Source organism: Rasamsonia emersonii, assembly GCF_000968595.1.
Source record: "Rasamsonia emersonii CBS 393.64 chromosome Unknown ctg1118621760010, whole genome shotgun sequence".
Taxonomy (NCBI): domain Eukaryota; kingdom Fungi; phylum Ascomycota; class Eurotiomycetes; order Eurotiales; family Trichocomaceae; genus Rasamsonia; species Rasamsonia emersonii.
In genome coordinates this window covers 17,926-38,234 of record NW_013563277.1, presented here as the reverse complement: position 1 = coordinate 38,234, position 20,309 = coordinate 17,926, and the positions used below count along the sequence as shown (strand labels likewise).

Below are 20,309 nucleotides of genomic sequence, written 5' to 3'. Positions count from 1 at the left end.
TCCTGCTATGTCAATCAGAAAGAAATTTGCTGTATTTTTGCAGTTCATGCGATAATCCAACTGGTCAAGCAGCTGGAGACAAGACAGCCCAGCCAATTTAAGTATGTCCAGTCTGGACAAGGACAATGCTTTGGAAAGCATATGCTGCCAACGGTTCTTCTCAATCCGGCATCATGCAGTAATAGTCACATACCCAGACATGCAGTGGTAAAGCATTATCCCGGTTTGGACAGTCATGCAAGCTAGGTACCTAAGAGAACTTAGGTAGGTCCTGATGTCACTTGAACAGATAGGCTGGAAACCCCGCTTATGCATGGAGAACTGTCATCGGAGTCAAGTCTCCTGCCCATAACGGCGAGATCATTCGCATAGTAGCATGCATAGCGGTTCATCATGGCTGCATCAATAACACCTTCCAGTAGATGAGAAAACAAAGCTAAAAGCAGTTTCCTTGGAAGTGTTTGTACAGTTAGCACCTACCCAGAAAGGAAGGAACGACCTGTTGGATATATTCACGCTAAACCTTAACCAGACTAGCCTGAGGGATTCTGCCCGTCTCCGCCGCTAATCAGCGGCCAATCAGACTCGCTTAGTCCAGATCACTCGCAGCCAACCGACGTCATCGTCCTCCTCTGCTCTTCTGGCATGAGAATTCCAGAAATGGCGAAGATACAGACACTGCTGCAATCACTGAAAAAACAAGGCCTGTTTCGTAATACCTCTCCACCAGAGATCAGATCAATATGTCTGCACAGGGATACAAGCGAGTCTTAGACTTCTGGTTCGGACGCAAAGGCTCCCGAGACTACCTGAAAGAGAAATCCTTCTGGTACGGCAGCCCAGCCGACGACGAGCATCTGCGCCGTGTCTTCGCCAATGACTACGAGGCAGCCAAGAACGGGAAATACGACGATTGGATCCAAGCGGGCGACGGCGAAGGCGCCCTGGCCCTGATCATCCTCCTGGACCAGGTTCCCCGAAACATCTTCCGCGGTACCCCCCAGGCCTACGCCACGGACAGCAAGGCTATCGCGGTGGCCCGGTACGCCGTCGACAAAGGCTGGGACAAACACCTGCCCACGATCCAGCGACGCTACATGTACTCCCCTTTCAACCATTCGGAGAATTTGGCCGACCAGGAGATGTCGCTGAAGCTGTTTACAGAGCTGGGCGACAGCAAGCATCTGTATTGGGCTCGCAATTTTTATGATCAGATAAAGCAGAACGGCCGGTTCGTTCATCGGGACCCGATCCTTGGTCGGACAGGGAAGTAACTACATCAATTCATGGATGTCGATGAGCTTCTTTTTTTTGGCCTTTCACATCTCCTATACATTCCGGGTGGTCAGTGCCTGAGTCTGCAGTTGGACTTGGATATTTGCCCAATATGATTTGATGGTAATACTACATTCATTTCAGTCTTCATTTGCCTCGACAGATATTGATTCATTCTTTTGGAAGAGCATCTCTAATTCCACCTTCAACTGGCACTCGCAATTCCGCATAATGTCCAGGAAACTTACTGGTACTGCGGAAAATGCAAAGGGACTATTGAGTCCCTATCAAAGGGGAAAAATAAAGAAGGGTTACCCCCAGAAAAGCATCACTTGATAATGCCCGCACTGGGCGCATGAGCAGTGTGGCCCCGATCTTTGGTCCATTGTCTTCCGCATTTCAGGTCAGCAGCCACAAGGCCCCCTTACTGATCGGTGTACGAAGAACCTTCCTATCCCGCTCATGCTTTTTGATCTTCCTCTCAAGTTTTTGCATTGCAGCAATTCGCCTCTGCCACTCGGCGTCATCTGCATAATAGCGCTTGTCAGCGTATCTCATTTTCCCTCTCCAGCCAGGGGAATGATAAAATAAATAGGTTACGAGACTGCTCACTCTTTTGCAAGGCTAGCTGCATCTCCTCTTTGACCAGTCTGAGGTCCTCTTCATGCTGCTTTTGAATATCGTTCAGAGTCTTTAGAACGGACTTTCCAGCCGCCGTGTCGATCAGACTCTTCTTTTCAACCCCTATCTCTCTCTGGATCTCCAGCAAAAAGGGCTGTATTCCTATTAGCTCCTTCACCAAGGCAGTTGCACCCTTCTTTGTATTGTCATATCGTCGAACAATGGCGCCTCGCTGCTGCATATCTCCCCACCACTTCCCCTCCGCGACCAATTCGGCTTCTCTACGGGATCCCTCCTCCTCGCTGACTTTATCCCACATGGTCGTTGCCAGAATGACATGAGACAGATGCCGCGTGCCGCACAACTTGCGCAGCATAGTCAGGTTTCTCAGTGATGATTCGGTCATTCGAGGATCCGAGATCCGATGAAGATAGATCACTCCAGTCAGATATGTGTTTTCTTCGTACCTGTCCATCAACCAAGATGCTATCCGCTGTAATATCTCCGCCTCGGAACGTTCCGTATCACCAAAGCCCGGTGTGTCTACCAGGGTAACGTCACGGTCGCCAATTCGACATGGCACTTCTTGGATCTCAAACGTACCTGCCATGGGTAAGGAACCGTTCAGTCAAATGTCTCAAGCACAGGGACATGTCAAAAGTACGGTGGTACCTACAGGAATGTAGTCCATGGCCAATTTTGACCTCTGTTCCAGTCACCTTCCCGATAAAGGAAGACTTTCCTGTTCCAGGCATCCCAAAAACAGCAATTAAAGTTGGCTTTGAAGGTGAGATGGACATGGAATCTTGTAATCTGTCAGCGGCGGGCTCAGGAATGACCTTGCTGGACTTTTCTTGTTTCGGACGCGTTATATCAGAATCGTCGTCTAGGAATGGGCAACTTTCGAAACAAGGCTGAGGATGAACTGGTATCCTCGGGCTTGGTGATGAGGTATCAGGCATTTCTGATACAGATGTGTCCGGTAACTCGTGGACCTCTTCCAAGCATTCTGTTGCAGCAAGCTCGTAGATTTCATCTGGATATGCTCCTGGAATAGTCGGAAAGAGACCTGTGTTAAAGCCCGTCTCTCCATCGTCACCGAGGTGCCTTGGAGGTGTCGTCGGCTGGGACCAAGGTCTGGTTAGCCGGGCCGTCATCAATCCCCTCCACATCGTTTCGTTCGAAGAAATTCTGTTGAAGAATTCTGTTGAAAGTCAGGTACCGGATGTCAACCGTCCGTGGTGAAAGGCAAAACCGAATCAAAGAATATACGCAGCACGATATATATGTAGGTCAGTATGGCATGCGAGAAGCTAAAGCCTAAATTGCCCCGCGAACAAGGCTGACACGCCAATATGCAATTCCCTACGACGTAGGGCCTTACATTCCAGCTTGTAGTATGATCCAGAGCAGTGTCCGTAACCCCGTATACCACCAGAGAGGACTTGCGTAGGCAGTTTCGATCCCTCTGATATATAATACATACCCTGGTAGTACAACAGCTGCCGTGCCTACCAAAGGCCGCAGGACTGATATGCTCTTGGACTCATGACAATCCTTTTCTCTTCTTCCCAAGGCTAACGACACTATGTGGTGGGAGAACAAGCAGGGTCATGTCACTCAATCTGCTGCCGGCTCCCCCGCCATAGCCCCGCGGAATTTCTGGCTTTGACTGAAGGCTGTGCAACTGGGCAGCTCGAATAAGCGTACAGCATTTTGCAAGTCGATCGAGGGTTGTGTTGTACTGTACAACATTCACATAAAGCAGTAATAGAAAGAATGGTCCTAATAAATAGGACATTACTATAGAATTCTCTATCAAAATGTTGCCAGATGCAGATTCCAGTATTTATATAATGAACACCCTCAAGTATCTGGATCAAGATACCTACGGAGTATAAGGAATGATAAAGCTTCAGGCGCTAATCCCATTTTGTAGATTGGCTGTCTCACTTCGTGAGTGGTAGAAAGCGCCCCCCGTAGTGCGAAAAAATACGCGTATAAAATTTGTGTAGCTTCCCGCACTCCATCTTTTTCCCACCAGACATCCACACAAATGTGAATTGAGAGTTGATGATGCTCTCATCCTTCCTTTCTTTTTCTTTTTTCCTTTCCTTTTCTTTTAACTGTATTAGTCCTTTTGTTACCTACCCTATCGATATTCCGTAGCTAAACAAGAGGTATGTCAGACTTCAATTTTTCCCCACGTCCTTCGCTCAAGTGATGAATTTCTTCGAACAATCCAAATCCTATGGCTATGAAGGACATCCAAGGAAAATGCTCTAGAATTACCCTGATGCAGTTCAATAGTCCTCTCTGTGCATGCTTTTCGCGCCTCAACGGCTACTGACTGGATTTGCTTAGCAGGTTTGCTGTACTCTTAGTGTCTACTAAATCCGCCCAGTAAACAGTCTTCAAAGGTATGCTCTCAAGCCTTCACCATTGCCCTTCCACTTTGTGATGACCACCATGACATGCAAAAGGCATTCCTCAAACTTAATGTTCCATGTGGAATCTGTCATTAATCAAGTTTCAGCCTTGTCTGACACTGCGTTGGCTACATTCGATTATCTACGTTCACAGTTTGTTGTCTGTACTGGAGCTAACTGGTCATCTGCAGGTAATGCACTATCTCTTTCAACCGGACCCCTCCCCTTTTCCTAGCATGAGGAAAATTTGAACGAACGGGCGGACAGAATGTATTCATCTGCCCTCATCCATTACAAGCAAAGCCGTACAAACTTTGCGGATGCGGGGAGGTGGAGAACTTGTTGAGAATTCGTCAGCTGATTAATTCTCGCATTTCAATGCTGCATTTTCAATCCATCGGACGGGGGATCAGATTTGCTGACTGGGGAATGATTAGGTAATTTTTCACATTTCATTTCGTCGCCATTGCATATCACCTTATCTGGCTGTCATCCATTACATGATGACCGTTATTCACACTGTTTGACTGGATGCATTGCATCCAGGATGAACAATCAACACTGAAAATTCTGATTTAATGAGGTACGTGGAAGTGGAATTGCTGCCGTCAACTCGGTGCCGTTGGCTAACTCGTAGGCTCAAAGCCTGATATAGATGACATGCCTTGAGTTCTTGAATATTGCACCACTGAACACATACCTGTTCAACGCTTGGACTGACTCTGAAACGATACTAGGAGCCAACAACGTAGAGCCGCTGTAGTTGATTATCTATTCATAATGTAAGTGCACCCACTTCCATAGTCTTTGTGTTTCTGTCTTCTTCCTGATGAACTCTTAATTCGCTGTGTTCTTGCCGAGTGTTGACGTTGAAGAAAATCTTGATTCACCTTGGGGAACTGATGTTGAAACACTCTCCCAGTGTTGTTTACTTCGCGATGAGGAATACCGAGCTAACGGGTCCTTGTTAGAATTAGCACGCAGGTTTAGACTAGGAACAATGAGAATGTTTGAATTCATTGATACTACACTTGTCTATATTGTGTCATAAAGAGTCATGGACAATCTAGAATTCTGCAATAGTTTGGTCTTGATTACTGTAACCTAACTCCTGTATTTCCTCGTAATTCGAGAATTTATTTGACAAAGAGATTATGCTTCTTATGCCACTCTTCCAAACTGTCCTCGTTGTACGTCTCATGCACACTCTTCTTCCCCTCGGGCCAGCGCACATAGGCGGGCTTGGAGTCTGCCATGATGCAAACCATCTCATCCGGCACCGGGAGCTCGGTGTCGATGGCGGACGAAAACGGATGGATCAGTTCGGGCCAGTGGTGATCCCACAGCCAGAGCATGGTGCTGCAGTTGGAGCAAAAGTTCCTTTCGGAGGAACACCGCTGCTGGTTGGGCTTGCCGCGGTCTTTGATGGCAGTGTATTTCCTACCAAGTTTTGATGAGCTCTCTGACTTCCGTATCAAAATATTTTTTTTTTACCGCCGACCCGCCACAGAAACCCAGGCAGATAATTTAGAAGAGGTGGGTTTTCTGGGGGCGTGACCGGATTGTAATAATTAACACTATACTCACTTGATAAGCTCTTTCCCCTTCTTGATCTTGAGCGAGTCGGCAATACCGCCCAGATTCACACACCCGTTGTAGCCACCGACTTTGCGACAGATGCTGCACGCGCACAGCTGATAAGGCACAGGCGTGTGGGACTCGAGTTCGAATTCGACGCCGCCGCACTGGCAGCTTCCTTCGAGTTTCCTGTCGTAGTAGTTAACCTGGTTAGTCCGATAGTCTCTCATTTACGATGAATAAAGTGCTAGCACATTGGGGGGACTAACATCGGCATTTTTGAACGAATGTGAGGTGCCAATGCTTTACTTGCGCAGGACTTTTACGCGTAGTTTCTATGGAGTATAGAGTATCCTTATAGGCAGATGTGCCTTGAAGAAATAAAATATTGGAGTTTATCGGTATATCGGGAAGGAGAGGGAGGGGTAGAGACGTCATATATCTCTCTACTCTACGGTGTCTATCCGAACACAGGAACTCCCTGCTCGAAGCTGATAATGGGCCTTCCAGTCCGGATAGTCACTGAGTGCACAGTTCCGATACTAGACCATGCAAAATTCTCTTGGTATGGTTGGCCCTACTGCCCTGTATATAGCTACATTGTCCACACGCTGCAGGATTCTCCCCCGCCTAGCAATTTCATTTGCTGTCGTTTGTTTGCATCGAATGCGAGGGATGCACTGCTGCTCGACAGGATTTACCCCATGAATTCACAATCAGCCAATCGGCAACTATGGCAAACGTGCTCTGCCAGTCATGAATGCATGGACAGTGAGACCAGGCGGAGGAGCTGAACGATAACAGAGCGGGTGACCTCATCGGCTGCTGGTGATGCAGTGGAGCTAGTACCTGTTAGGTAAGCTAATGAGAAGCAGGGCTGTTTGACTGGTTTGCACTGTTTGCTTCTCGGGATCACGTCCGTCCGCTGTCCGCCGGTTTTCGACGCCAGAGGACCAAAGCGCAAACGAATGGGTGTTGTTTAAGCAATTAGCTCGCACTGATGACGGCGAGTTTCTGAGCTGATATCAGTGTTGTATTTCTCTCTTGTCATTGAATATTGCGATCGTCTTTGCCCCTGTTCATTGGCGTGTGTCCTCTGCGGCCATGAGTTTCGGAAGTCCAGGCGGTGCTGCGATCAATTATAAGCCTACCCCGTAAGTTGCGCCTGGACTATTCGGTCTGGGATACTATTCCCAGAGAGAATACATAGAAACTGATTTTTTTTACTTTCTTTTTTCCGTATCTAAACAGGCCTGAGCGCGGTAGCTTCCCTCTTGATCACGATGGTATGCGATTTGATTCTGTTTGCTCTCCCGAATTGCGCCCAGATTTGCTGCCACCGCCATTTTCTCTTCATCGAGATATAATATGCTGCTCTCGTTTGTTTGAGAGATTTCTAATTTTCTCGACTTGAAATCTAGGAGAGTGCAAACACCTCATTGGCGACTATCTGAAGTGCTTGAAGTCCCGAAAAGGCGTCAACGATGAAGAGTGTCGCAAGTTGGCCAAGGGATACTTGAGTTGTCGGATGGAGAAGTACGTGTTTTGCCCCCTGTTCATATTCTCTCTCTTTTCATTTCCCCCTGCCCCCTGGTCCCTGTGGTCGCGGAGTGGGAGAATCGGAAAGAAAATCATAGTAGCCATCAATCTCCGATGTCCCCACCACCGTCTCCCTCGTATAGTCAGCCTGTGAATGACACAACCTAAAAGAACATCCCAGATGCTAACTTGTCAACTGCGTAGGAATCTAATGGCTCCCGACGAGTTCAAGAATCTTGGGCTGGAGTTTGAATCAGACAGGCAAGGAACCGCAGCATCATCGAAAGGGCCCGAAGGGAACGAGACCAAGTCGCAGGGGTAGATAGACAGTGTGGAATACTGGATTTAAGGTGATACTATTGGCAGATGATTCTTGCATGCGTGCAATTACTAGGCATGGTCGGCGTTGGTTGGGAGTCTTTTTTCTCCGCTTTGCTGCTTGTACTGTATCTAGTGGGAATTAAATGAATAAATATAGCTACAATTGCAATTGTGTTAGAATTTTGTCTTTCCTAACTAATCACTGTAATAATCTTCCCTTTTCCTACAATTCTCAAGCTGTTCTGTTTTGCGTCTGTATTGCGGGTCGCAGATCTCAAGCTCTGCAAGCTCAACGCGGGGAAGCTGCGCTAGCTTATCTGGACCTGCAGGTTCCAGCCGCTTAGTAGCACCTTCCTCTCCGCATATTTTGACCATCGTAGAATTCTCCGGATACCATGCTCATCTCACTTCAATGTCTTCGGTCGCACGCCCTCCGGAGCCTTGTCTCGTCGCCATCATCCTGATCGTCAGTTCTCGCGCGGGGCCCAGATTCGTTTTCCACTACCCGCCCAACCCGCTCAGCGAAAATGCCGTCGGGGCCAACGCCCGACGTGCAACGAGAAGCACCGACTCCGCTTCGAGCGAAGAGAGCGAATCCAGTTCTGACGAAGACGACGAACCAGTCAATCTCGCAGGTGGTGTGACTGGAGGACGGCAGAACAACTCGGGCAATGAGGATAACGTCTCCGGAACGACATCGTCAGTGGGCGGAGAGTCACAGCGGCCACCGTCCCTGAGTTCCGGCCGGACAAAGAAACGGGGAGGTAATTCTGACCCGGAAGACAGTCCGGGTTTGACTGCCAACGGACATGGGAATGGCTCCGCAGGGAATTCTCGTCCGTCCTGGGACTCGGTCTTTGGGCTGCCCTCCGACGTCTGGGAGAAACTGCTCAGTCCGACGCGCGCCTGGCATAAAAGGCGCTTCGAGGTCGGCATCAACGACCTGGCTTTTGTCGGCTGGCCCGTGTTTGTGCGTGATGATGGCACTTGGAGGAAACAAAAGAAGAGGAGAAAGAAGAAACCAAGGGAATGGGAAGGAAGCGAGCTTGGACACGAAGAACGCCTTGGAGATAGCCAGGGCGACGATGCGGAGGCCGCTCAGGACGATGACGACTACGAGAATGTTTCAGGGGCCAGGTTAGGAGCGCCTGGTGATGGGAAATCAAATGGCGATGTTGGAGCCGGTGCGAACAGAGGGCCAAGTGAACCTTCTGATACCGACAAGGACTCCATGACGATGTTCAATGTTGTCTTTGTGCTGGATCCCCCGATTCTCGAATACTCAATAAATATCAGAGAAATGTACGAAAACGTGATCAAAAAGTTTGGCAAGGCCTTGAAATGGGAGCAAGCCCGTACAGATTACGTATGGAAGGAAGCCCAGAATATCTTACAGATCAAGGAGAAAGCACGAGAGAAAGGTACGTCTTTTTTTATTCTTGTCGGACAAATCAACATGAAAATGACTTACCACGTCACCAGAGATGTCTGTCCATAGTCTCTACTCGGAGCTTATTGCGAATTCGTCTCTCGCCAGAGCTATCTACACGATTTTCACAAGCATATCGGCCTCCAAAATTGCCTCTGTCTCGCTCAGTCCGGAAGTGTCTATTTCTCTTCAAATCCCCCCGCTGACCTCGATATCGCACCTACCATCCCCTACGGAGCCTTCGTATCCAGGCCTTTGGCTCACGACAGCGGACAATCTCAGTCCAGCGGATGATGCAGCAGCCAGCGGGTTAGAAACTCCCAATCAAGTCTTGGCTAAGCACTTTGGTTTGCTCCTGTTGGACAACGAAGCGACAATTTTGAAAGACGTGGAAGCCTCTGGCGGTGCCCTGGGTCCTGCTCTCGCACACTACATTCGCTGTACGAAGCCCAATAAATCTTTTGCTCAGATTTCTGCCATTTCAGGTATTTCACTCTCCAATATCCAGCTGCTGGCCAGCCATCTGGTATATTGGAGACGTGCCCGCGTGATACCTCCGCTACACCAACGCGATACGTACATTGTATCGCCAAACTGCGATCTCAGCAAGCTGTCTGCGGCGACAGAAGCCTACGCAGCAGCGTTCCCCACGCTTCCGAGTCTGCCAAAGATGCTATCTGCGCTAAGTGGTACTCCGCGCCCGTATGCGAGTTTCATCCCCAGTAAGGAGCACAAAGAGACGTATTTTGCCGTCCTTGCGTGGCTTCTGAGAGGCGGATGGGTGACCCAGCTTCGCACGTTTGCGAGGGTCAAGGTGACTCCAGAAATTAAAATTGCGGTGGAACAGGCTCTGCGAAGAGAGCAGATGGAGAAGTACATCTCGTCTGGTAGACCAATGTCGTCTTCATCAAACGAGGGACGAGAAGAGAGGGACGACGATGGCGACGATGGGAGCTCGTCTTCTTCGTCCTTGGGCAGCCAGGGAAGTGACCAGCTCACGCCGATCCCTGGCCGTCGCGATTCCGACGATCAATACCATCTGTCGGATTCTTACATGGACCGGAACTCTCATCTCAACATGTCGTCTCTCATTCTATTTCCGCATCGCGCTTCGCCCCTGGAGTCCCGATGGCTGGATGAGATTATGTCGCGCTTCCCCGATCGACCAGGGTCAGAAACCGGCAAAACCTCGGAATCTGCTCATAGCGGTCCTGGAAACGAGGCCGAAGACTCTGGCCTCCACGATTCACTGAAGAAGTACTGGCCAAAATTCGTCAAGTACTTCAATGGACACGATGCGCTCGAAAAGATCGCGGTCCGCGAGGGCTTGAAGCGCAAGGTTGTCTGGCAGGTCCTCATGCGAATGGGGCTGGGGAAAACTGTCGGGATGGAGTTGGACCCGAGAGAACAGGTGCTGGTGACCGTAAGGCATTGGTAAGGGCAATGAGGGCTTACAGCGATTTATTCTGCACGAGGGAAAAGTTATTTTATTTTTTTGATGGTTCATACAATACCCCGCGAGCATTAAGATAGAATCCGCATGTATCCATGCGTAGCCGAGGTATCGATCTGGAAGCAGTGGTAATCATTACTCGTTATCTACTAGCGGTCTATCTGCAAGTCATGGATAGCCGGTCGTCCAGAATGATCTAGCTCGTTTCAGGCCCATCTTCCGCGCACACGGATCGGACGTGTCTCGATCCGGCCGTGTTGCCTGGCCGTGTCACTGTGCCCTGAGCCCTAAGAATCAAAGGCCCCGTGATCACTAGCCAGCGAACAAACCATTACGCCACTGACATATAGTCTTCGGGACTATATGGACCATCATGCACCGTTCTGTTCGCTCCTCTCTGGGCAATAGCCCCTATATCTGACAGGTCAATCGATGGGGCGGAAAGGCAGCATAGGACGCCTCTTTGGGCCAGAGTAGCATTTCTCCTAGTTATTCTTAGTAGTAGTACTACTGGACTGAACCCCTGCTCGATAACACATGACACGGGGCCGGGGTCGGGCTGAAACTTGAAAGGCGCGTGCGCTAGGAAAGAGAAAAGGTACGGAGTACTCCGTAGAATGCAGGCTGACTCTGACACCCTGCTCTGGCGCATTTAGGTAGTGTCTGACAGGGTTCTTTTGAATCTCAATTTCAATTCCAATTCCAGTTCAAGAGCCTCGTGGTTCTAGGGGATAAAAAGAGGGAAAATATCCCGTCGTAATTTAATATCGGAAAAACCTCATCATTATTATTAATTGCTAATTAAGAGAGAAGGCCCTCCTCGATTTTTCTTCGGGCGACCCCACTGAAAGAATTCCGAAGACTGCCTAATCCTGCCCTGGTCGGCCGGAACCGCGCATGCCGCATTTTCTCTTTCTTTTCTCTCTTTTCGTTTTAATTATTCTTCCAATAATGTGACCTGCCTAGTTTTTTTTTCCATTTTTCACTCCCGCAAAGCATCCGGAGAAATGGATATTCCTGGACTTTGCGGGATATTATGAAATTTTTTTCTTTGTTTTCTGTAGGAGCGGGGTTCATCCCGTGTACAGTACGTCTGTATGTACTACTAATACTGAATGAGGGGATGAGGGGTTAATCAATGCTACTACTAGCTAGCTAGTAGTTAGTAGTAAACTGCCAATGCCCATGTAGCATTCTAGTTCATTGTTCGTATCCCACGCTTGTGCTGCTTTGCTCGTGGCGGGGTTGGCCTTACCAGGCTTCCAATATTGATTACGTCTGCAGCGACAGATGACCAGGCAGCAGAGAAACGAGTCATTATAAATATTGATGGTGATCTGTCGAAATATGATATCAGTGGCAGCTAAAGATCAAATCAGAGATAATCGTGCCCTGTGGTCGTGGTTGATATTTTTTTTGCATGGCATATGCCATCCATCCGGTTGTACTGGCGTACTGGACATACCTACTAGCTCCGGCAGCACACGCGGCCGGTTTCATCCCATAGTAACTGTAACTCGAGTTTGTCTGGAAGGAAAATAAATTGATTGCTTGTCGAAGTCGCAGAGAAGATCTCATAGCCAATTGATTTATCCTAGCACCTATTCAGCAGAGAATGGAGAGCTGTGGTATGTAATACATTTCATCCGCAGTACCATGAAACTGCGAATACTGGTAATTAAGGCACCAATACCTCGCCAGGACCGCAGAAGCCGGCGTAATGCGCTGTATTTTTGCCCGTACGGCGTACAGTGACAGCGTATCCGCCGCCGCCCGCGTGCTGGATGACCTAGCTGTTACCTAGCACTGGTCACTCGTTACCCACAGCGCACCGAGCAGCGGGAGACACCGCGGGCGTTCGGCAACCCAAGAGAAAACCGCTTTTGCTAGCTTAGTTAAACGGGAAGCAGGAAGACTTTTTTTTTTACTTGTGCGGATTCCACAATCCTCAACTCATTTACTCTCCCTCCACAGTCTCCCTCTCTCCGAACCTCTCACACCTACCTGGTGTCCTCTCTCACTCCTTTCTCTTCGGCTGTCCTATCTCTCTGCTGCCCGTGTTTCTGTGCGGCAGAGGCTTGTGCTCAGCTCGCCCATTTCCCTCTCCCATCGCTCTAAATTCCCGCACACCACCTGCTACCGCGTCGGCGTCTTCACTTGCGCCTGACGATTCCTGTCTGTCCTACCTTTGAGGGTGCCCTCTGAGATCGCTGTCTCTGCCTGCTCCTGGACAGAACACGGCCAGGGACGCCTTCAGTTCGCGCGTCAGACAGTTCGCTGCCAGCATCGCCACGTGCAAACCGCGTCCTCACTTTTGCCTCACAAGGGCGGAAAAGGAATACCGACCGTCGACGCTCGACCAGCATCAAACGTCCACCATCGTCCACAGGTGTGCGTCTGATCTGCCTTTGCGGACCCCTCTCACGTCCCTTCCTGGATTTTAGCTTCTTGTTAAATTGCAGCTACAATCGCAGTACTGTCTAGAGGGGCGGGGGATTGGTTTCCCTACAACCGGCGTTAACTCACTTGCCCTTTGGTGTTGAGTGCCTCGTCTCTGCAGGAAAGGGAACGTCGTCCATCGACAACAAACAACAGCATCGTGCTCTGCACCCACAGTCGCCCCCTCAGCTGTTGCCAGGATAGGTTCGATATTTTTGTACCGATGCGACACGATTGTTAGGTTCTCGACTCGCAGGGTTCGGATATCTGTTGCCGCGTCGAATACAAACTCTGTCATCTGGGATTCACTTTTTCTGGTTGGATTCGTTGGTCTGAACAACCGGGAATACAGTGAAAAGAAGTCTCTGCTTTTCTTCTGAGCATCGGTGGAGCTGTCAGATTGGTGGGGGTCGCCAGCGGGCGGAAGAAGTTCTCTCTGCGAACGATTCCCGCTGTCTTTAGCTGTGGAACACGTGTGTCTGGCTGCCTTTTCACGGTGAAATCCCGTCACGATGGCGGCTACGACCAGTAAGCCAGAGATGCCCGCTTTCTCCTATGCCCAGGCTGCAAAGGGCCTGTCTACCGCCTCCCAGCAGCAAGCGAAGCCATCTACAGAGCAGGCAGGGACGTCTTCGAATCGGGAGGAGTCTACCAACAGCCAGGCTGCTGGTGGGAGCGCAAAACCATCTTCAACTCAGAATGAGGCCCTTAGGGAGGTGGATAAGAGTGAATCGGGACCTGATCCCGAGTCGAAATCGGCTACTACGGGCTCCTCCAAAAATGTGGTCTCCGGCACTTCATCCCCCAGTTTTGGAACTGCGTCGACCTCCACGCTGCCAAAGGAGGACGACATTTCGGCAATCCCGAATGGGACCTCTGAACCTACGTGGGACAAGCAGTCGCAGGCTTCAGCTCCTGCTGAAAAGCAAAACGCTGCGGGAGAGGCAAAGAAAGAGGAATCCTCCAATTCTGCACCGGAGAAGAGTGCTCCTACTAAGGAGCTGAAGGCGGCCCCCATTCCTGCGGTGAATGTGTGGCAACAGCGGAAAGAAGCCCAAGAGGCCAAGGCTAAAGCGAATGCTGCTGCCCTCAAAAATGCTGCTGCCAATGCCTCCAAGCTCGCTCCTGCGAAGCCTGCCACCGCTGGCACACAGACACCTGGAGACGGTCAGGATTCATCTAAGCCTGGTGCCAAGAAGAAAGTGGGCGATGGCCAAGCCGAAGGAAAGGACCGCAGAAAGGCCGATAATGCAAAGGGACGAGAAGAAGGTAAAAGCCAATCAGATCCTGTCAAGTGGAATGACCTGTTTACTGATAATTATAGGTTCGAGGAAATCCGGCGGCCGCTTTACGCGTCCAAACGAGGAGTCTGCAGAGGCTACGCTTCCACCGGTTGGTGATGCGTCTGCGTGGCCCACCCCACAGACTGCGCAAGGCGAAGAGAAGAGGAGAGCTCAAGAGAAGAGCGAAAAGGCTGAGAAGAGCCCTGTCATCAGAGCGCATGGCAAAGAGAAATGGACACCGGTGCCATATGTGCCTACTGCTGTCTTCAATACTCCCCTCCCATCTGCCGCTCGCAGAGGCGGGCGACCCTCTCGCGGCGGGAGGGACGGCGGCCGTGGTGGTGCTCACAACACTAGCACCAACAACAATGGAGCCGATAATAAGGCTACGTCCGGACAGACAACCCAAGGCCCAGCAAACAAGCAGACATCTTTGCCAGATAGAGGAAGGCATGAGTCTAATCCTGCGCGGGCCAATTCTCTGCCTGCTCAGTCTAGAAGGCCTACCAGTGTTGACACTGGTGCGAACAATGATCAGCGGCGATCTTCGCAAGCTCCAGACCGTTCGCGAGGTGATACTCGGGCAAAGGCAGCCGAAGATTCTCATGCCACTACAAATGGACCTCAGACCACTACTGGGGACGCTGCTGCGAAGCCTCATCGCGAAAACCGGTATTCGGGCAAAAGCCAGGAATCCGCCCCTACCCACAAGGGCGGAGATCATAACTCGAAATCAGGAAATGCGCCCGCTGATGGTCACGGTGGTTCTCGTTTCAATTCTAATCACGAACGCCGTTTTGACAATCCTCCACGCTCTGCAGATTTCCACCGCGATTCTAGCGGCTGGCGTGAGCACAGAGATTTCAACAAAGACAAGGGAGAGTACCAACGAGATAGAGAACACCCAAGGGAGCGTGGCGACTCCCGCCCTGAGAGAGGTCGCGGCGGTTACCGGGGGAGAGGCGGCCACTATGGTGGTGGTTCCCAGAATCCACACTTCTCTAACCCGCAGCTTTCTCAGAACTCCTTCATTCCGCCCAAGTCATTTGGTGACCGCCGTTCGCAGCATCAAGGGTTCCAGAACGGCTCGCAGCCCCATAACACGAACCACCGATTGTCGTTGCGGTCCCCTTCGCTACCCAATTCCGCTGGATTGTATGGTGTCTACCCCATGCCTGACATTAACTCCATGTATGCCTACCCGCCGATGCATCCTGGAGTCCCCATGACTGCAATCCCATACCAGCCATACATGGAGCCGTTCTCGCTTATGGGCATGATCCAGATGCAACTGTAAGTGTCTTTCACCTCTCATCCCCCCAAAGCGTATACTAAACCACAGCAGTGAATACTACTTCTCGGTGGATAATCTCTGCAAAGACTTGTATTTGCGCAAGCACATGGACTCTCAAGGCTTTGTGCCCTTGAGTTTCATCGCCAACTTCAAGAGGATCAAGAATCTCACGGAAGATTTTGAACTCCTACGTCATTGTGCCCGCCAATTGAGAAATGCTGAATATCAGTATGGCGAAGACGGCGTTGATCGTCTGCGTCCCAGAGAGAAATGGGAACAGTGGGTTCTTAGTATGGAGCAACGCGACCCGTCAGCACGGAATGACGGCCCTCCGCCGCCCAAGACGAATTCGTCTGCAGATGCCGAAAAGCGTGATGACAATGCGTCGTATAACCAGCCGAATGGATCTGTGCAGGATGCGTCGCAGACGCCCGCGAATGCAGTGCCAAACGGTACGACAGAGCATAACGTTCCCCGGACAACTCTGTCCTCGACAGCTCCCGAATTCACACCCTTTGTGCCGGCTGGCGTTCAAAACGAAGGTGCAAATGTAGGGAAACCCAATGAACACAACGTCTTCCCCGACGACCAGGTTGAGAATTTGGTAATCGTGGTGCGTAAGCCAGGGTCTTGTAGCCCGCCACAACAACATCTTCTCAACCATCCCCCCCGTTCTTTTGCCAACGGTTCTGTTGACGGTTCCAAAACAGCGGGCGGGCCAGTGACTTCCGATGACAACTCCAATTTGCCTACCAACGGCGGGGCTTCAGCCGGTTCCCTCAGGTATGTATTGCCTTCTCTCTCTTGTACTGATGAGGACTAAACTTTTTTGTAGCGCTGAAGAGAATAAATCACGACAGAATAATGATGTGCCAAAGTCACTAAGAAAGGGTAATGACGTTTTTGAACCCAGATCCCAGGTGCCGGCATTCTGGATCAAAGAGAAAGACAACCCAGCTGAAATTCCTTCCTCGGACATTGTCCACGTGTCTTATAGCGTTTTCCGAAAACAAGCTCTCGAGAAGCGTGATCATACGATAAATGATGGGGAGCATGATATGGACGTGCTCTATCACTTTTGGTCGCACTTTTTAGTCAACAATTTCAACGCGAAGATGTACGATGAATTTAAGAATCTAGCACTTGATGATCATCGGAAGGGCAGTGCCACAACCGGATTTAATTGTCTCGTTCAGTTCTACGATTCCATGTTGATGAGCAGCAGGGTGCTCCCTGATCAGGTTGCCAAGGATTTGGTCGACCTTGTCGAGACCGAATCTACGACTAATGGGAGACCCCTTTTCCATAAACTCCGCTCGGCCTGGCGAAACGGTGCGTTCAACTTAAACAGCCGCAAGAAGATCGACCAAATTATATCGGAGAATCTGAAAGCTGAACTCGACAAATGATCCTGTGGAAAACCCTAAATCTTTTTTCTGCCCTTTTCATGACCTCTTATCCCTGTTCTTTTTGAGTTTCACGTCAAATATCCGCGAAATCATCGAGTGTGAGAAAAAATATATTCACATGGCACTGCAAATGGAGATTGTCGCCAACCTTTTTGTTGCATCTTTTCATTGTCATTTTCAGTCATGGGAGGTTCACAGCTACCGGCGTCCGGGCATTTTGTTCATTTTCTCAATGGGCAGTATCCCCCCATTTCGATACTTGCTTGTGCGGCAGCACCGGGCCAGGAAAAAAAAGTTTCCCACGACGATAGAATTTTTTTTCATCCAGCAATTCCTCGGTTTGTTCCTGTTCGGATTCTTAGCGGGCATACGCATGAAAAGAAAGAAAAAAAAGGGTCAAGCGGAATCGGCTTCCGCGAAAAAAAAGAGAATAAAAAGACGAATTCGACTGTGTTTCGATCCAACATTCTGCGCCAGAGGATAACCGAGGCAACATCTTCATTCATCTTTCAGAAGACCGTGGTTGACTACCGTTTCAGCGGGCAATTTTCACGTCTTCTTTCTCCCTTTCTGTTGTCTCTATTGTCCGATGTATCTTCTGTGTATTGTGTTCTTCTCTCTTGTTTTGCATAGCATGTGATCCTGTTACTCTTATTATCCTTCTTCACTTATTGTTTTTTCTTCCCCTCTCCTTTTCTTCTTTTTCCACCCTTTCCTCACGTCCGAGTTTTACTGCTCAACGGCTGCATAATGTGGCGAAATGGATCGTGCAAAGCAACCAGGGATTCCTGGTGACCGATTACGCAACTGTTCTCCCGGCTTTTGCTTTGTCGACCATTCGCGTATGAATTTTTTCTCTCTCTCAGCTTTCAGGAGGTTCTGGGTGGATGGTGGGATGGACTGAGTGTAGGAGGTTTATGTTGCTGGCATCTCATGGTTGTCTCGTCCTATTTTTGTTTTTCTGCGTCTCTCAGGCTGCGTCGGCTTAGGACCACGCATCGTTGATTTGTAAGATTTCGGAACTGGTTGCATTGGTAGTGGATAAGAACGAAAATGAGACTCCTGTTTGTGATTGAGTATTATTGTTCGTCTCTGTGTAGAGTAGGGTCTGCTCTGCTGAAGGTGAATACTACTGCCCTTTACTCTCTCTAGAGTATGAGAGGATACAGGTCCCACGTTATCTACAAAGCACTTCTGCCGGTATTATTCATCATTCAGCCCCTTTCAGAGATTCTCTACAAATTACGGAGTTGGGTAGTTTTCTCATTAAAGAGTCGTGTGCTGACCGCGGCCGCAGCCGGAAGCGGGTGTTAGTTTATCCGTGTCCGTACAATCGGCGAAGGTGCCAAGGCCGAGACTTGGTAAGCAAGCTAGTGAGGACAATCAGCGCAGGATATCTTTCTGTAGCAACACGTTTTCCCATTAGGATCTGAAAACCGCCTCTGTTTCCCTTCACCATGGAGGTGACCTCCAGGTCTGCCTCACGGCTGCTTCGGCCCTCCAACAATGGCTCCAGAATGCTTGTCCAGGCCGCCAGGACGACCAGAAACAGGCATCTCGTGCCTACGATCTCGCAGAGTCCCAGCTCCTTGCGACGAAGAAACCTGTCGAGTTCCTCCCGCGCCCTGGCTCCGGAATCCTCCCTGTTGAGCTTCTCTTCGGGCGGCTCTTCTCACTCCGGTGCCCCCCAGTCGTACTTCTCGCAGCGGAGCTCGCTCCCCGCAAACACGATCATCCGCTTTGTCCCCCAGCAGACGGCATGGATTGTTGAGCGGATGGGCAAGTTCCATCGCATCCTCGAGCCCGGTCTGGCCATTCTGATTCCTTTTATTGACCGCATTGCGTACGTCAAGAGCTTGAAGGAGTCGGCCATCGAGATCCCCAGTCAGAATGCCATCACGGCGGATAACGTCACGTTGGAGCTGGATGGAGTGCTGTATACAAGGGTTTTTGATGCGTACAAAGCTAGGTATGTTAGTCAATTGAAGACATGGGCGGCACGATGGACATGATCTGGTGGCCGTTGTGTTGTATTACTTCGATTGTGAATGAAATGCGGGTCTATTCTCTTCTGGAAGCTGACAAAGGTCGAAATATTCGTGCAGTTACGGAGTTGAAGATGCGGAGTATGCCATTTCTCAGCTCGCGCAGACGACCATGCGATCCGAAATCGGTCAGCTTACGCTGGACCATGTTCTTAAGGAACGCGCTACCTTAAATACGAACATTACGCAGGCCATCAACGAAGCCGCGCAGGACTGGGGTGTTGTGTGTCTGCGATACGAGATCAGGGATATCCATGCACCTGAAGGGGTCGTGGCTGCAATGCACCGCCAGGTCACGGCAGAGCGATCCAAGCGCGCTGAGATTCTGGAATCTGAAGGTCAGCGACAAAGCGCGATCAATATCGCTGAAGGTCGCAAGCAGTCTGTTATCCTTGCTTCGGAGGCTTTGCGGGCCGAACAGATCAATCGGGCTGCAGGTGAGGCTGAAGCGATCTTGCTGAAGGCTCAAGCGACGGCTCGGGGAATCGAAGCTGTGGCGAAAGCGATCCGCGAAGGCCAGGAGAACGCCCAGAATGCTGTGAGTCTCAGTGTGGCGGAGAAATACGTTGAGGCCTTTGGCAATCTCGCCCGGGAAGGCACTGCTGTCGTGGTCCCTGGAAATGTTGGCGATATTGGGGGCATGATCGCGAGCGCGCTGTCCGTCTACGGGAAAGTCAACGAAAGCCAGGCAAAGGCCCTGGCTGCGAAGGCTCTGGGGGTTCAGCAGCCGCCGGAGGTAGAGCCTTCCCGTAAAGTCAAGCAGGACGCAGAGGTAAAGGCCGACGTCCAGAAGGTGGAACAGACGCCCGAAAAGGAACAAGAGCAAGGCCAGAGCGAAGTCACAAAGAGTGTTTTGGATGGTTTCGAGGAGGCCAGCCGGCAGAAGAGGTGAACAAAGGGCAGTCCCAGTCTGACATTTTTGACTCGACATATGTATGATACGAAGCCTTTCATCCAACTTTTTTTCTCCCAGCCTAGCGCCTCTCAGATCTTATGTCTGTTTAACTATTATTCCCCTTCATTGCTTCTTGGCATCTTTCTAGGAGTCGGAGTTTGAGCGGGTAACTCAGAAGAGGCTTTGGGCCCTTGGTTGAGTCTGTACGCTATCAAAAATGGTTCCTTAAGTGAGGTGTACATAGTTCGAAGACCTAAGGAGGAAGTCGAAAAAAATTACACTGTGGCTCTTGTAGAATA

The 20,309-nt window shown here is 50.1% G+C and overlaps 7 protein-coding genes across 7 annotated transcripts; 4 read left to right on the top strand and 3 right to left on the bottom strand.

The window, feature by feature from the left end:
- Positions 1–743: 743 nt before the first annotated feature.
- T310_2008 (uncharacterized protein) lies at positions 744–1,507 on the top strand (the record flags this gene model as incomplete). Its single annotated transcript, XM_013475125.1, has 2 exons — positions 744–1,231; positions 1,420–1,507. The coding sequence occupies 2 exons, from the start codon at positions 744–746 to the stop codon at positions 1,505–1,507; spliced, it is 576 nt and encodes a 191-aa protein (XP_013330579.1).
- Positions 1,508–1,819: 312 nt separating this feature from the next.
- On the bottom strand, positions 1,820–3,068 carry T310_2007 (uncharacterized protein; the record flags this gene model as incomplete). The annotated part of the gene is made up of 2 exons (XM_013475124.1): positions 1,820–2,499; positions 2,573–3,068. 2 exons carry the CDS (start codon positions 3,066–3,068, stop codon positions 1,820–1,822), a joined length of 1,176 nt encoding a protein of 391 aa, XP_013330578.1.
- A 2,393-nt stretch (positions 3,069–5,461) lies between these two features.
- T310_2006 (DUF636 domain protein) lies at positions 5,462–6,180 on the bottom strand (the record flags this gene model as incomplete). The annotated part of the gene is made up of 3 exons (XM_013475123.1): positions 5,462–5,765; positions 5,913–6,092; positions 6,173–6,180. 3 exons carry the CDS (start codon positions 6,178–6,180, stop codon positions 5,462–5,464), a joined length of 492 nt encoding a protein of 163 aa, XP_013330577.1.
- Positions 6,181–7,007: 827 nt separating this feature from the next.
- T310_2005 (UPF0171 domain protein) lies at positions 7,008–10,630 on the top strand (the record flags this gene model as incomplete). The annotated part of the gene is made up of 7 exons (XM_013475122.1): positions 7,008–7,057; positions 7,155–7,189; positions 7,325–7,439; positions 7,647–7,760; positions 7,921–7,936; positions 8,035–9,184; positions 9,246–10,630. The coding sequence occupies 7 exons, from the start codon at positions 7,008–7,010 to the stop codon at positions 10,628–10,630; spliced, it is 2,865 nt and encodes a 954-aa protein (XP_013330576.1).
- Positions 10,631–11,718: 1,088 nt separating this feature from the next.
- On the bottom strand, positions 11,719–13,243 carry T310_2004 (uncharacterized protein; the record flags this gene model as incomplete). The annotated part of the gene is made up of 7 exons (XM_013475121.1): positions 11,719–11,796; positions 11,901–11,982; positions 12,111–12,239; positions 12,285–12,434; positions 12,650–12,708; positions 12,832–13,107; positions 13,172–13,243. The coding sequence occupies 7 exons, from the start codon at positions 13,241–13,243 to the stop codon at positions 11,719–11,721; spliced, it is 846 nt and encodes a 281-aa protein (XP_013330575.1).
- A 353-nt stretch (positions 13,244–13,596) lies between these two features.
- On the top strand, positions 13,597–17,070 carry T310_2003 (uncharacterized protein; the record flags this gene model as incomplete). Its single annotated transcript, XM_013475120.1, has 5 exons — positions 13,597–14,353; positions 14,409–15,660; positions 15,713–16,113; positions 16,159–16,444; positions 16,497–17,070. 5 exons carry the CDS (start codon positions 13,597–13,599, stop codon positions 17,068–17,070), a joined length of 3,270 nt encoding a protein of 1,089 aa, XP_013330574.1.
- A 1,457-nt stretch (positions 17,071–18,527) lies between these two features.
- Positions 18,528–20,007, top strand: T310_2002 (Stomatin family protein; the record flags this gene model as incomplete). Its single annotated transcript, XM_013475119.1, has 2 exons — positions 18,528–19,039; positions 19,176–20,007. 2 exons carry the CDS (start codon positions 18,528–18,530, stop codon positions 20,005–20,007), a joined length of 1,344 nt encoding a protein of 447 aa, XP_013330573.1.
- Positions 20,008–20,309: the final 302 nt, after the last annotated feature.